Genomic DNA, 16531 nt, shown 5'->3' with positions numbered 1-16531 from the left:
TTCAGATGTAAGCAGTTAATTAGTTTCCGAGTTGATGGTTGATATCTATTACCTTAAAGCAAAGCACTGCACACTCTACCGGGACAAGAATAGATGTTGTTTTCCCCAAGATGTTTTTAACGTACAGCAGATTTGTCTAAGTGCTACTACAGTTGGAAGTTGTCTTCTGCTTTGCAGGGTTAGAAGAGCTGTAAAAGTCTCTTTGGAAAAAGAAAGCATTGCGCTATAGAGGGAGCAGAATCCTGCGAGCTGTTTAGTTGAAACTCAAGGTCTGTTTAAAAACAGTTTTGGAGTGTAGAGGAGACCCATTCACTGGAAATTCATGCTGTCAGAAGTGGAATTCTCATTTAAGGAGTGAAGGGGCATATTGTCCTAAGAGTTTATAACCCAGAAAATGGAAATAAGTTAACAAGTCAAGCAGTATTGTGAATTGCAGTCTTTCCCCTCTTCGTTTAAGGGAAAAGGATGTTACAGTCAACTGTTATATGTACTGCTTTTTAAACCTTAACAGATACAAGAGATAAATATTCTTGGCCTAATTTAACGATATGAATATCCTATAAACTGTTGGATAGAGTTTTCTTATGAAACTGATGATTGGGTTTGTGATTCTAAGTATATTAATTCAAAAAAGGAGGGGCTGTTAAATGCTAGCTTTTCTTTTAGTCTTACTCTTTGCTGTGTTTGTACTCAGAAGTGCTGGTGGATAGTGGGAAATAAGATCTTCTCTTACGGTGGAATCTGTGGTACATCCATTAAGAAATCTAAAATCTTGTATCACCTTGAATAATATTCCCTATTCTCACTTGCACATCATATTGTTAGCCATCATAAAAATACAGACAGCACAGAGACAAATCCTGTTTGAGTATAGGGAATGTCTTTCAAGCCATGGTTCCTCTAAAAATAGATATACATTTTTAATCAAAAGCTTGTTACACAAGTAATCTCTTTATTTCAGAGGAAATTTTACTCTTGGCTGTTCAAATTATGGTTTTCAATAACCCCTTTCATTTATTTTATTTGAATTCTTTTAATTGTCGCTTTCAGTTGCTTGGAACTTTTTTTATACAGGTTCTTTTTAACATATAAACTTCACATTCTTGCTCCTAGCCTTCATTGACTTTAAATCGAAATCTCTCCTTTTTTGCATATGGAACACTTACACAATGTTTCAGTGTATACACTAAAAATTGTCTTTTTTGACTATTTCTGTCTTGAGGTAGCTATTGAGAATATAAGCAGAAGATCAGGCCATATTGTCCAATGCATTGCATAAATATTAACACATTATTAATACCTTAGAGTGTGCGTTTACTTGACAGGATGCAAATGATTCTCAAAATATAAGCATCATCCTGAAATTTAATAGCCTTGAGTTATATTTTAGCTGTTAATCCTTAGAGATACTAGAATCTGTATCATTTCTTTTCAACTAGAGATCTAAAGCATATCATCATCTACATAGTCCATTACTTCCCAATTACATAAATATTGCTAAGTATTTTATGAGCATCTATCTTTCAGTTGCAACAGTTTCATTAAAATTCTAGCTCTAAGTTTAAGATTAGAATTTGTAGATCTGAAAAGCAGATTTCCAAAACCAGGGGCTAGAATTTAAAGATATTTAGGTATTTAAGATTTAGAAGTGTATCCAGCAGGATTTGGGGGGGCAGGGGAGACACTTTCCTCTTATTCAAGCAAAATCAAGGTGTTCAATGCTACTTAAAACAACAGCATGTGAATTGTAGATAACTTTTCCCACTCTGAGTTCTTCCATTCTAATGGGTAAGGAGTATCCTGAGCTGTTTTGAACATCTGTGTCTATAGTGTTGGAAGCGATGTAGATCCTATACTTCAGACAATCAGCCAGACTCCAGTGCTGAGAAAGGACTGGACTTTCTTTCTGAAGATTGTTCATATCTGCTTCTAAATAGTATTTATTTTACTAATCTTTTGCAGCATCTTTTGTTGATCGGTTAGAAACAAAATACTGAATTAGTTAGATGACTGGTGTAAGAAAAATAACAATTTCTGTTTCCAAGCAGAAAGACAGATTCTTGATGATGGTATTTATTTAAATATTTGATAGCTTCTTTGGCAGAGACTTTTGTTTTATATATTATTTGTTGACATTACACTATAAAAACAACATTAAATTTAAGTATATTTGTTGCTTGGACTTCATATTCTAATTGCCTTTAAATCTTTCTTTTCTGTACAGTTAACAAATATTTAAGCTCTGAAAATCCACTGTTCTTTGAACTACGTGCCAGATACCTTATTGCCTGTGAACGCATCCCTGAGGCAATGGCTCTTATCAAATCTTGCATAAATCATCCAGATATCAGTAAAGATCTGTATTTCCATCAAGCTCTTTTCACCTGTCTTTATATGTCACCATTAGAAGATCAGCTATTCCAGGAGGTATTGTTTGTCAGTATACATTTTTTTTTTAATGAAGTGATACATTATACTTACTGTATACAAATTGTCAAGAGGAGCATATGGAACTCTATTTTTGTAGCACCAAATGTCGTAAAATCAGGCAACTAGACTGGTATTGCTTAACTCAGTGCTCACTTAAGCTTTGGAAAGATAAATGTAAGTAAGTACAAATCTTGTTGACCTAAATGCAATTTTTTTGGTCAAGTTTGCCTATGAGTATATTCCCTAAGTAACTTAAGTCACTGATACTTTCTAACTTCAGTGTAATGACTATTATTTTACAATGGGGCTAGCAAAAGCACTTAAACATACTTGATGTCAGTCTAGTGTTTTGTACACTATTTAGTCTTGTTAGCCTTAAACAAAGATTCTTTAATGTTGCCCCAGTATGTAAAATGGCACCCTATAGCTAAATGTGGTTATACTTTTATCATTGATAGCACTTACTGCAAAACAGTGCTTTTCTTAACCTTGTTTTAAGAACAGGCTACCTTTGTACAAAAAAGGTTTTTGTGTATGCTTAGTGTTTAATTTCTCAGACAATTATGCTGATTGTCATTAGTCTAAGAAATACTGAAGAGCTCTTCATCTGTCCAAAGTATCTATTTACAAACCTACACAAAAGTTGTGCCAAAGAAAGTCCTGTTACTAGCAATTTTTAAAGTTTTCAGTGGCTTCTTTAATATAGCAATGTCTGATAGGTTTTTTTATTTCATGTTAGCAAATTTATCTAAGTTGATTTTATTTTAATTGTATAGCACTTGTTGAGGACTGATTGCAAGAGTGGAATTGAGATCATCTGCAACACTGAAAAAGAAGGGAAGACTACCTTAGCCTTACAACTATGTGAATCGTTCCTAGTCCCACAGCTCCAAAATGGGGACATGTATTGTATATGGTAAATACTTTTTTTCTGGTGAAGCAGTTTAGCAGATAATAAGTGCTTATTGCCAAAAGAGAAAGTAATCTTAACTTTGAGATGTAGCTGAACTTTAAAATACCAGATAAAAACATTCTAACATGACATTTAAATGTTCCTAATACATCTGTTATGCCTGTTACCTTTTACACAATCCTGTACAGTGGCAGCCTACATAGTGCTTATTAACTGTTTCGACACTTAACTGTTTCAAAGTAACAGAAGGGTGAGCCTTTAGATTCTTTAGGCTGTAAATGCCTATAAATATGGTAATTATTATTAGCAAAGTGTAACAATAAGCTGCCTGTAGACTCTTTGGCACTGCAGATATTTTGCTGTGCAGCTAGATGGCTGTACTCATAATAACCAAACTGTTTCATGTTAGAAATGTATCTAGAAAGAGAATTTATGCTTTTGAATATATGCTATGAATTATGTGAATTATTACTTCATAAACAGAGCCACAAGGTAAATGGTTTCTCTCTAGAAAAGATTTAAATGAGACTGTCTTTGTACACACAGTCAAACAGATAGTTGGACATTTTTATGGTTTTAATACATATTTTCTAAAGCGAGTTGTCAGAACAAGCTTCATTCTGAGTTCTGAAAGATGTCTAAGGAAGGTAATCCTTCTGTTGATATAACTTTTGTACGTAAAGTAATGTATACCTGCCTTGATAAAGTATGCTTAAGTGGTCTAATTATGTAGTTGAGGCAAAAAGGCTCAGTCAGCAAAGCTTTGAATTTTTTTCAATTATTTGAGATCAAATTATTGATCTGCTTAGTTCTAAAACTAACTTCAGTTTGGAATCTAGAAAGCATTTCCCTGTTCCCCAGTTTCAGGGAATCAAAAAGTAAGATGTCTTCTCTCACTTTTTTTAAGAGGAAGTAATGAAGGTTGGACACAATGTTTTGTTTCCTCTAATAAAATTGTCTTAGCTATTAGACGAGTAACTGATTTTGTTGAATGAAAACCATTGGAAATCTGATTATGAAATAAACTTATAATACAGAGTATTGGCAATACCTAGTTATTCTGTAGCATTTTTCATCCATAGTCTGCCCAGAAAAAGGTGGGCATGACTGTGCCCATAATACAGGTGAAGAAGCTCAACATTAGAAGGTACATGGCTTGTCTGAGGCCCAGGGACCAACTTCAGACTGGAATGCAGCTCTGCTGATTCCTGCCCAAATGCTGTATCACTTGAATTCTTATCTAGCAAGAAATTTCCAGATGTAGCCCACAAAAATCAGTTATATGGATAGCTCTTTCTGCTTCAGGGTCTCAGTCTTTTAAGAAGTGCATTTTAAATATTAGAGGTAAAGCTTGCTTTTTATACCTTCTGCAGTAATAACATGCATGTTAATCTTGCTGTTATCCAGTTGATAACGTTAAGTTCTGTGTTATCCAATGTAAAAAACTGTTATTAAAAACAAGATGTCTGTCCTAATATTCTGGCAAAATGGATGTCAACAATGAAATTCCAGACATGCCTATTGCACTGTTAGTTATCTGTTCATCATGGAAGCATTTTTATCTTTTAATATTTAATTTCTGTTCAGAATATAAAACTTGAGGATCTTTTAAAGAATTTAGAGCAGTTATGTCTGTGCAGCTAGAATCATTGCTTGATTCTTTGCAGATGCTTAGCAGTCACAATTACATATGCAGCAAGAGGAGAAATCTGCATAATGCTTAAGATAAAGCAAATCAGGACAAATCTTATGAAGCAAAAAGGAATGACTGTAACAGCATTCAAGTTTTGGAAGAATTTGGAGTCAGGTTTAATTAGCACAAATTTTGACTTTTTCCCCAGAGAAGTGGTTTGGTTTTGTTTTGTTTTGTTTTTTCTTCAGTGCTATGCACAGCAAAAGTCATGTAGCCTTGTTGAGGACTGAGGATCTTGCAGACCTAGCAGAGACTTGCTAAGTCAAAATCTACCAGCAAAGATAACAGATTAGGAAGCTGCAAACAGTAGATAGTTGTTATCTCTTCATGTGAAGCAGCCTATATTAAGTAGTTCTTTGAACTGAAACCATTACTTCTCATGTTATCTCAGTGAAGGATGGACTTTGAGCAGCTCTGTTCCAAAGCTCTTTTCATTGGTGTGAGGAATAAATCCTAGATTCAGATGATCCAAATTATCATTGTTTTTCTGAAGTGAAGCCCCCTTACGCCTGCATCACAAAAAAGCTGTGTTTAGTCTTGCTAGAAATACTGTGCATATATAAATAATATGTGTAACAGGTATTGATAGGAGATCAGTCCATAATGATGTGATTAATGACTTTCCTGTGTCAGTCAACTCTCTTCAGAAAGACAAGAATTTTTATGGAACAGGCTTAGCAGAATGGCTTGCCTTCTGTGCCAGGCAGCCTTTAAATGCAGTTTTAGCTGTTTTCAGGTAGTTCTTATGTCAATAAATCAAGAACTTTTTTTCCCACAAATTTGATCAGTCTTTGTTTTTTAGGTAGTGTTATTGATTTGGATAATTATTCAGCATATGCATTTTGGTAGTGTGCTATCTATATTTAAGGAAAGACAGGCTTTTCCTTTTCAATAATAGCAAAAATTTTAGATCTAGGGTAAGGTAGGACAGACTAAGCTATCTTCATAGTTTGCTGATGGAGGCACACAATGTTGTGGCAATTTTGGGGAGAGGGAAGGGCAGTTAACAGGCTGGACTATCTGGTTGCCTGTGATGAAGAGGTACCCAATTCTCTGACCTTAGCATACCAATATAAATTGCCCTCGACCTGTCAATAATAGTTAAGCACAGGGCTGAGTACAAACTAAGTTATTCTATCCAAGAAGTTGAGTAAACGTCACGGAGCAGTACACTTCTATATCATACTATGCTAGCAATTAGAAAGCTACCCCTGGCTATATCATCTCAAATATTATCTGTCTTGTGGTGAGTGACACACAAATGTCCCAAATGCAGGTGACTTCAATGGTAATTAAAGTTGGTATCTGAAGCATGTAAATGATTAAAGTGGGATCTAATCAGTTCTTTGAAAATGCTTTAACCCTTAATGATTATCAGTCAGAAATCTTCCTGAGAAGGAGGAGCCTCAGTGGCTACATGGAGGAGTAAGACTAAAACATTTCACTTCAGGGTCTAGTCAGATAGTGGTTAAAGTGATTTAATGGCTTTCTCTTCACCCATGGAGCTGTTCCTTCTGCTTTCAGTTTTCCCCATTCTCTTTTCTGCTCTTTTCTTGTGCCAGCCTTTGCACTTGTCTGAACCCATGGTAAGCCACTGAGCTGCTAATCCAACAGGAAAATAATTTGAGTTTCCTCTGGGGTTAGCATTGAAACAGCTTGCTCTGAAATAGTATGAGACAAAGCAGAATAAAAGAAAGAGCAGTATCTACTATTCTGTTCAACGGCAGCATGCAGTGAGTTCAAATAGCTGTATTATTTAACAGCATCCTTAGCAAAAATGTTCTTTCTTTCATACTTTAGGCTGAAAATTGTATTGGATTTTTATGAATGGTTTAAATGAATGGGTGCATGGAGACACTGGTTAGTTTCAAACTTCCACATGAAGTTTGCAAAGAGCCTTCAAACATTTAGTTTTCCAACCTGGTGAAAGTAGAAAACCTTTAGGACTAATCTGCTATGTGTAGAGTGGCTTGTAGCGCTTCCCTTCTTAACTGTCTGCCCCATGTAAGCTTGAGGCTTCTCCTGACTTCAGTTTTCTTGGGTTCTGAATAAAAGAAAACAATCAAGATCTCATATGTGGCCCAATTAGCACTTAGAGTTATGTGGAATTATTGAGCTGTCCTAAATTTAGAAGTGAAGTTGGTGTTGTGACACAGTCAGTTCTGTCATTTCTCTTCATGCAGACATTGACATGACTAGACAAGCTTAGTCACAAAAGGTTTGCCTGATTTGTACCTGGCACAGACTAGAGATTTTGGAAGGTCAGCCAAATATTTTTTCAGTAACTGGGTTTGGGTTTTCTGAGGGAGGAGACTGATGGAAGAAAAAGTGTGTTCTTTCAGAAGATGAAAGTCTGAGTGGGCCCCTGCTTGCATTGTATTGTTGTGGTGGGATTTCAGCCTGGTCCTGACCATATCTACTTCTGAGTAAAATCTTTGATGTGGTGGCAAATCTTGACATTGTTTTAATTAAATAAAGGTCCAGTTACCTTGCAGAATCTCTGAATTAAAGAGCATAGAACTTTTTTACAGGCTGTAGACTTCTATCAGCTATATTTTATAAACTAAATGCATTACTTGTGCGCAAGGTGCTCCTCTGCAGGAGGCTAGCAATCCATTCTTCTCTTATGCTTCCTTGTATCGCTCAGAAATGTTATTTGATCGTAGAGATATATGAGTATTTAGCAGCAGGGGCTAATACTTTCATACAATTGCTGGGACTAGAAAGCTCAATGATATCAGCAGTCAAAAAAGACAATTGTGTTGTAATGTGTATAACTGGAAAACATCAATATTTCCTATCAATAGAATGTATCAGAGACTAATTTTCTACTATGCTCTGGTTTTCCACATTCAGAGAATTCTTTTCCTCCTCATGGCACTGAAAGTAGTTTAATCCCAAAATACATTTGGAGTGCACACAGTGCTTGCTTCTTCAGTCTGCCATTTATTGCACATGATGTTAAGGGCTAGATGCTGTAGCATTTGCTTTTGTTATGCCATTCTCTGATACTAAACTAAATCCATTAATATTCAGTTGCATATTTAATTGGCTCAGTGATAGAAGATACCCTGAATGCTTATGTTACATTTTCCATTGTGCACATTGTGTACAGTTGTGGTGTTAATTAGACTGGTATTAATCACATATCAAAAATAAGATCTTAGTTACAGAAATGCAAATAATTGTTTGTAAGAATGCATCTTGCTTAGCAATAGAGTTCTTTAAAACTCAACCTAATCAAAATATTTTGTTCTGCACTTATAGGGACCTGATCTTCATTTGGAGTAAATTGCAGCTTAAATCTAACCCATCAAAACAAGTATTTGTTGACCAATGCTACCAGCTTTTAAGAATTGCTACAAATGTCAGAGTAATTTTCCCTTTCATGAAAGTCATTAAGGATGAAGTAAGTTTGGGTTTTTCTTTTTCCCCCCTCTTCTTTTTATTACTAGTAAAACTGAAGAGAAGTAATGGTTATATTGTATAGTTGCCATTTTTGTGGAAAGTGAAGAGGGGGCAGGGAAGGACACAGAAGTTGAAATTTTGTCAAGTTCCAGAATGAGCTTCGATGTTATGACAGTCCTTGTTCTGTTGTGCATAAGTTTTTCTTTCTATCTGTTGCAGTAAGTTTGAGTATGTCATCCTGTATAAATAAATGGGGAAATTGGTAATAAGTGTTTGAAGTAAATGTGAAAGATACCTGCTGTTTTTAGCCTGGTTTCTTAAGGAAATAGGACTTGTGTAATGCCATTGCATCTGCCTTTCTCCCTTGTTAAATTCTGAACTTTGACCAATTCCAATATATTCTGAGATAACATAAAGGAAGCAAGAGTTGAACTAAAATAGAAGACACAATTTTGCTTCAGGGAAGTATAGTATATTTCATGCTTAACATGTTATAACCCTATACAAAACAGTGCAAAAAATTAGTGTAATGTGCAATTCTTCACACACAGGTGTGCTGATTGTTTCAAGGCAAATGTTGCTTTTCATCATTAACCTGACTGAACGGAGCTCCTTCATATTCTATGCCCTAAATATAAGGAGTGTACTGACTTCTACACAAATCCATAAATTTGTTTTATCAAAGGTGCTACTGTACAATTATAAGTAAATGCATTGATTTGCTGTTATTCAAGACTTTAATTTCAGTATGTATTCTAAAATACTTCTGGTGACTTGAATAACCTGATGTATTAGTCTTAGAAAAGTTTAGCTTTTATTTGTATCTGAATGATAATGTTTTTAATAGCCCACTAAATATGACATTGTGTATATATATATTTGTTAACGCATATTGGAATATAAGTTGGTATTAATCATTCCTAAACTTTGCTGTGGTTCTTTTTACTTGAACCAGTGATACATTGGGCAGTGTGACCATTCCTCCCAATTGTAAGTTTCATGGTTGAGCCCCCAACCGAAAGTGTAGAAAGGAAATTCCGCTCATCAGAAGAAGAAACTCAGTGCTGAGAAGTCAGGAATCGGAGTGCTTGGCTGTGGGTTGTTATGTTTTCCTTAGTGGTCATCACTGAAAATTGAGGGTACTGTTTATAGCTTGTATTTTTCTGCAATGCAAGTTAAATGAGATAGAACAGGGACAAAATTTGGATTAACTGTCCAATTATAGTGAAACAGCGTAGTTAATCAGGATGCAGACAGAAGATAGTGCTGGATCAGATAATATTAGCTGCTGTTTTGTTTTATAAGCACTAAGGTATCCCCAAATAATTAATTGTCTCTAACTACAGAGCTGCACGTGGCAAAAATATCTAGTTTTGTTGACAGTAGCTGCAAAGCCTTCAGTGCAAACCAAATGTTATTTGTGGGCATTTCCTTATCTGTATTTTATGGTCTTGTTTAGCATTATTTTAAAATATACATGCTTTTAGACAGGGTTTACTTTTGACAATTTTTCTGTAACTAGCAGGAAGTTTCCTGAACTTCCAAGTATTTTGCAAGTAGATGAATATAGATACATGGAATGTTGACATTTTGAGCTCTGTTTATACTAGTTATTTTTTTTCCCTGGGTCTGATCTTTTTTTTTATTATTCGACTTTCAAGCTTTAGACTTCTGCAAGCCCATAAGGAAAATAACATTATACAATACTATGTACTGTAATTTCCTTTCTGCAGGTTGGTGAAGATGGTCTTCAGATATGTGTTGAGATATGTGGATGTGCCCTACAACTGGACCTCCGTGAAGATCCCAACATGAAAAGTCTCATATATAAAGCGATAGCTCATTTTTTGCCAAATGACTTGGAGATCCTCAGAATTTGTGCACTTTCAATCTTTTTTCTTGAGCGCACCCTGGAATCATACTACACTGTTGAACATTTGTATAAATGTGCAGATGAAGAATACAATGAGTGCACTAGTTCTGTTCAAAACCGTGTACGTTTTGAATTGCTTCCAATTTTAAAAAAAGGTCTGTTTTTTGATCCTGAGTTTTGGAATTTCTTGATGATCAAGCAGAATTGCTTAGCATTATTGGGGGATAAAGCCTTTGCTCGTTTAAGTGAAAGTACACTGGAAAACTCTACTGCAAATACAGAGAGGATAACAGAGTACAGGGCCTTAAGTGAAGAACACGTCTGCCTAACAGATGTAAGTAATGGGGAGCTTGATACTGAAGACCTGTCTGAAGCCCAGTCCAAAGGTAATGCCAAAAAGAACCATGCAGCTCTTGAGACGTCTAAAATGTTAGATCATACTGTACCGAAGCACCGCTGTGTGATATGCAACAAGGAATTTCTTGGTGGTCATATTGTGAGACATGCACAAGCTCACCAGAAAAAGGGCAGTTTTTCCTGTGTACTTTGCAGCAGAAAGTTCAGGCAAAGAGGACTTATGCTGAAGCACTTAAAAAACCATGTCAGAAAAATAGAAAGGCAACATCTTGCTGCAGTTCTTGAGGACAGGCAGGAGACTCCTGTTTTTAATGAACTAGAATGTTCCGAGGTTTCTGTCTCTCTGGAGAATGGGAATTCTGATGGTTCTAAAGATAACAAACCAGTGACTGCAATAGTTCCAAGTGCTGATGTGGAAGAAGAGAATACTGAACAGATATTTGATATAGTAGAAAATCATCTAAGTGACCAGGATGATGTTACTGAAAACAGCAGTTGTGACAGCTGTTTTAATAATGTCCCTGATGCTTTAAATACAGAAAGCTTGCCAGAAGATGATGAAAGCTCCAGTAAAGAGTCACCAGTCCTTCATAAAGTAAATGGAGCTTTTTGCCCTCAAAAAGACATGGATGCTATGGATCAAGAAGGAAGCTTTAAGTGCCCTGCTAATGGTTGTGCAAGGGTGTTTAAAAAGATAAGATTCCTCAATAAACATGCAAGAAAAGCTCATCCAACTGATTTGAAGGTGCAGCAACATATAATGAAATGGAATAAAGGAAAATGCCGGTTCTGTCAGAGAAAATTTGCTGATTCCCAACATTTTATAGACCACCTGAAGAGACATGTGTATCCGAATGTTTACTTTTGTTTACACTTTAATTGTAATCAGAGATTTAAGCTGTCAACTGAGCTGGCAGAACATACAAAAAGTCATAGTGTTTTTAAAGCTCAATGCAATTTTGCAGAGTGTTGTGAGCTATTTGAAGAGCTCCCTTTGCTGTATGAACATGAGGCTCAGCATTATTTAAATAAAACACCAGAAGGTTCAGAAGATGCAAGTGAAAAAGATTCTTCAGATGATTCTTCAGAACTGCTTTGTAGCTACCAAGAAAGTGATGCATCCATTAACGAAACAGAAACTGTAGATTTACCGATTCCAACTTGGAAGTCAAGGAAGGATTCTACAGAACCAAAGACTTACATTCAAAGTGTTGAGAAGAAAGCAAATAATGTAATTCAGAATGGAAATGAAAGCTCATCTGAGGGTAGTGCTACAGTTTTAAGCTCAACAGACCAAAAGACACCTGTGTTACAGCCAAATTCTGAAAACTGTAGTGTTGTTAGTGACCAACTAGTCAATGGGCACAGTGACCTGGAGCAGACATCATCAAAGTCATCAGAAATAGCTTTGGACAGAGTGGCAGATGAAACAAGGACAGAAAATGGGTCAGTGTTACCAGTTTTACAGAATTGTCATGATACACCCCAAAATAATGCTGCTGCCTCGCAGTTACCTTCTAAACCAAATCAGACAACAGAGAATACTTCATATGGTGTCATCTTAACAAAACCTTATGTCAGACCATTGCCTCCAAGTTATCTTGATGAACGTTACATTAGCATGCCAAAACGTAGAAAAATTTTGACTGATAAAGTAGATTCTCATTCTGAGCAAGATAAAGTTTGTAGCAAATCAACAGAAAGATTTAGATGTGGCAACTGCTTGACCATCTACTGTAACTCAGAAGCACTTGAGGCTCACCTTGCACAAAAGAAATGTCAGACGCTCTTTGGATTCGATTCAGATGATGAAAGTAAGTCTTATGGTTCTTTTGGGAGTGTTTGTTTAGAGTTAAATACCAACCAAAAATGGCTCTTGAAATAGGCAACCTGATGGAACAGATGTGACACACACAACTCCTTAGCAGTTGTAGTATGTCAGATTTTAAAAAGAGGAAGGTCACTGAAATCACTAGGGACCTGAACATTGAATCACAATATTGCTCTAAATTGGAAGATAAGTTTAGTCATGCTTCCTGTTTAGAATAAGAAAGAGGTGGTGAAAATTGGTAGGCAGCTTTAATAGAAAAGACTTCTCATGAAACAGATTGTAATAATTATCTATGTTTCCTTGCATGTTTGAAACTAGTAGTGTTGAAAAACATAAGCAATGTTCCAGTTTAAAAAATGATTTTTATGGGATCAAAATGAAGAATGAATAACCAACATATTCTGTTTTACAGGTGCCTGATTAAATGTTGTGGGAAAATGTATCAAATGAGGAGTGGTGTAAGAAAACACTACATGAAGAAGCATCAGTTTGTTTCCCAGTTGGCCTTAATCACAAAGCAGTCCCAAATTACTAAAGAGAAACATGATAAAGACAAAGCACATTTTCTAGATAGAACTCCCAGAGGAATAGTAGGACCTGTGCAGGTTTTGAGTCCAGAAAGGTTGCTACAAAATCCCCAAAGTACCAGTAATCCGAAAAGCCACATTCATTTCAAATGTGATTGAAGCTTAGCGGCACAGTCTTTCTAACATGAAAGTTTAAGGAAAATAATGCATTCAGTTGAGCAAACAGAGAGCAGATATGGTAATTGCCTTATGGAAAGAAAAACAGCTGATACCTTAAGCTGTTTTAATTAGGGAACGGTTTCATGTGTGGTTAGAGGTTATCCATCCATCACTTAAAGTATCGCAGTAATTATGATATAAGACATGGATAGAGGAACCAGGCATTCTTTTTCAGAGTTTGAGTATGTGATTCCATTTTCTGCTGAAAAGCATGGCACTCATTCAATAAATTTGTACTGAGAATCCAGAAAGAGGAATGTAGAGAGAAATCTAAGAGAGATAGAATGCAGCTCTAATAGCCAAAAACTACAGAGTATGCAAGGCAAAGTGTGTTGGTATGATATTAAGTGTGTAAGTTATACACAATGGAAATCAGATGCATGCAAGAGAAGTCCTTTTCAAGGCTATGGTACAAGTATATGTTAAGACTGTTGGGAAATGTCATATAGAACATCTGTTTTAGGTGCAGGAAGACTAATGCAAGAACACTGCACAAGTTGTGTGGATACTAACAGAAGCAGACTAAAACAAATACACAGTGTGAAGAGGGGTGAACTTGCACAGCAGGGCAGAGTTAAGCTAATTTGATGCAGATACAGAGAGAAGTCTTTCAGCTGTTGATATGACTGAAAAGAACTTGGAAAATGGCTTCGTGGAGGAAAAAAAAAATGAAGACAGACAAAACCAGTGCACATGTCGAATTAGAAATGCCAGTTCAGAAAAACGGATCAGGAAGAGCCCGTTTCACCTATGTGATATTGCTTAGCGGTGGTAGATCACAACTCAGTGCTGTAAGTAATTATCTACTGTCTAAAGGAAGGGAGAAAACATGCAACAATTCAGCCTTAAGAAACATTACAACCCTATGTAGTACCATCTCTTGAAAAGGTAGTCCTTCCCAGAGACTAGTGAAGGTGTTGGACTTAGATGCTAAGCACTTTATCCAGCAGCTGGCTGTTGATAAAAAGAACTAGAAGGAGTTTGGGAAGATAGGAAATTTCAGTCCTTCACCTCTGTATATCACATTAACAGACAGGACATGAAGAAGCTGTTGTATTTTTTGGACTTCCGACCCCAAACAGAAGTGTGGCAAATATACAGATTGTCTATTTGCTGTGCTAATTTACCCTCTAATAACTATGTTATACTGTCTGTGCAGCTTAAAAATGTTTATTTTGGATCCTGTTCTATGCCATTAGCTGAAAATGTTAATGTGCTCATAGGTGCAGAAGGTATAGTCGTGAAAAACAATGTGTACAGATGGAGTCATCACAGAAATGTAGGACAGTAAAGACCAACTGTTCCTGCTCAGCTAGTTTGCTTACTGAATAGTTCATGACAATGTGTGTATGCTATAGTAAGATGATCTTTAAGAACTTGCTTAAATCGACAGATATGTTAAAAAAAAAAAAAGTAAAAAATCAAGAGGTACATAAAAGATCTCTTCATTGTAGCAGTGACTCACACTTGCAGACCTAAGGGTTTCATCGTAAAATACGCTGTTAAGTATTTCTGGAACTTAAACATAATAGTTCAGTAATGCCTCTGCTAATAATCCTCTGTGAAATCAAACAGATATTTGCATTAATTCTGCTTCTTTTTCCCTTCCTAGGAGGTAAAAAGAACACAGATTCAAAATTGTACTTTTTTTGAATTCTAAAAAATCATGCCTTAACTTTGAGTTGGCTTAAAGTAAAGGGTTATAAAATTATGATCACAGGTATGTGTGCATTACATTAATACCAATGACTGGCCCACTTTGAGAGATCTGTATGACATTTGAGGCACCAAAGAATTTTTTTTTGCAGTTGCAAAAAGAGACTTAAATGCATCATTCATATATATATACACATATATACGCATACATATATATTTACATATATAAATACATTAAAAGTTGTTTTAACATGAAATCAAGGGGGACCTTATCAGCCAAATGCACTTTCATGGTTTTTTTGCTTTGAAGTTATCAACTAATTTTTAAGGACCCAGTTATCATCTTGACTGTTCCCAGGCTCCCCTTTCTTTGCTTAACATTGTTAATCTAATTAAATTTGCTTAAATACATTTGGAAAAAATAAGGGTTAATTTTAAAGTATTAAGTTTTTAAAAATCTAAAACCTTGGTCAGTAGATATGACAAAAATGTTTATGTGTAAAATCTTTAAGTGTACTTTTAATCTTTGGTGCTTTTTTGCCTTTTTCTGGAGCTCCATGTGTTTGAAGATGCTTTAAAACATGATTGAAACTTGTATTTTCTTTGGTTTAAAGTGTGTAGATAAATGCATCTATGTACATGCATAAACTGTGACCATAATTTTTTGTACCTGCATTAAACTCACTTTTGTTCAAAGATGCTTTTCTTGGACACCACCATTTGTTTATAACACGTGTTCCGTATATGTACTTTGGAGAACTGAAAAACTGAATTCTTATGTAGGTGAACATTAGCTATCACCTAACGGATACCAGAAATATGTTAAATTGACTTGAAGTAGGAAGTGGGTGATAACATTTTTGTTTTAAGTAATGATTTTTACTTCAAAAGACTTTAATCATCTTTTTTAAAAACTGTTCTCTAATACCTGTTGGTGTACTCAGTTAGTTGCAGTATTAAGCAACTTGAATTAGGAGCAAAAAGATGCTTCTAATATGTGTGGGATTATTCTACATGCTTTTTTAGGATTCTGTAGTATGTAGGATATTATCCTATACTGAATCTGCAACTTTTTAGGGCTGAAAAGGGTTCCAAGTCTAGAATTGAAAGTTTTTTTTTTTTCCCAGGCATTAAGCATTGTATGGTGTAATTGTAAAGACTTCATCAAGATATATTGCTTTGATTCAATGAATACTGAAGTGCATGTGTAATGTAAGCATGCAAATTTGTTAAAGTTGCCCAAAGTTATACATGAACTTAGGAGCTTTGTTGGATCAAAGTTTGTGCATTTCATGCTGATAATCATATTTTAATCATGTTTCCTCCAGGTGGATATAACTTGGATTTAGACTTTGCCTTTAAGATTGTCTACTCTAACCTGATCATGGTTCACTGTAAGGGTCATGTAAGTTATAATTTTCAGAGTTGCCGCTTGGAAGGCACCTTTCACCAAAAAATAAAAAATAAAAAAAAAAATCGAAAGTAGGTTGAAAATGGTCTTATCTGTGGGGAAAGGTCACTGGTACTTTGGTTATTTAGCCATATTCATTAAAACTACATAAATTGTATAGTTTGGATAATTTATAACATTAAACTTTGTGATTTTAATATCACATTGAAGGTT

The 16531-nt window shown here is 35.4% G+C and overlaps 1 protein-coding gene across 1 annotated transcript in view; it reads left to right on the top strand.

Annotated features, from left to right (window-relative positions):
* Positions 1–15603, top strand: part of ZNF654 (zinc finger protein 654) — a 40120-nt gene extending 24517 nt beyond the window's left edge. The window contains exons 5-9 of the mRNA XM_067300472.1: positions 2225–2427; positions 3207–3346; positions 8304–8445; positions 10178–12488; positions 12918–15603. Coding sequence (XP_067156573.1) covers positions 2225–2427; positions 3207–3346; positions 8304–8445; positions 10178–12488; positions 12918–12925 — 2804 coding nt within the window. The 3' untranslated portion in view covers positions 12926–15603. The remainder of the gene's footprint in view (positions 1–2224; positions 2428–3206; positions 3347–8303; positions 8446–10177; positions 12489–12917) is intronic.
* Positions 15604–16531: the final 928 nt, after the last annotated feature.

The sequence above is a fragment of the Apteryx mantelli genome, chromosome 1 (assembly GCF_036417845.1).
Source record: "Apteryx mantelli isolate bAptMan1 chromosome 1, bAptMan1.hap1, whole genome shotgun sequence".
In the NCBI taxonomy this organism is placed as follows: domain Eukaryota; kingdom Metazoa; phylum Chordata; class Aves; order Apterygiformes; family Apterygidae; genus Apteryx; species Apteryx mantelli.
Note: the sequence above shows the minus strand (reverse complement) of the source record. Positions and strands in the feature narration are given on the sequence as shown.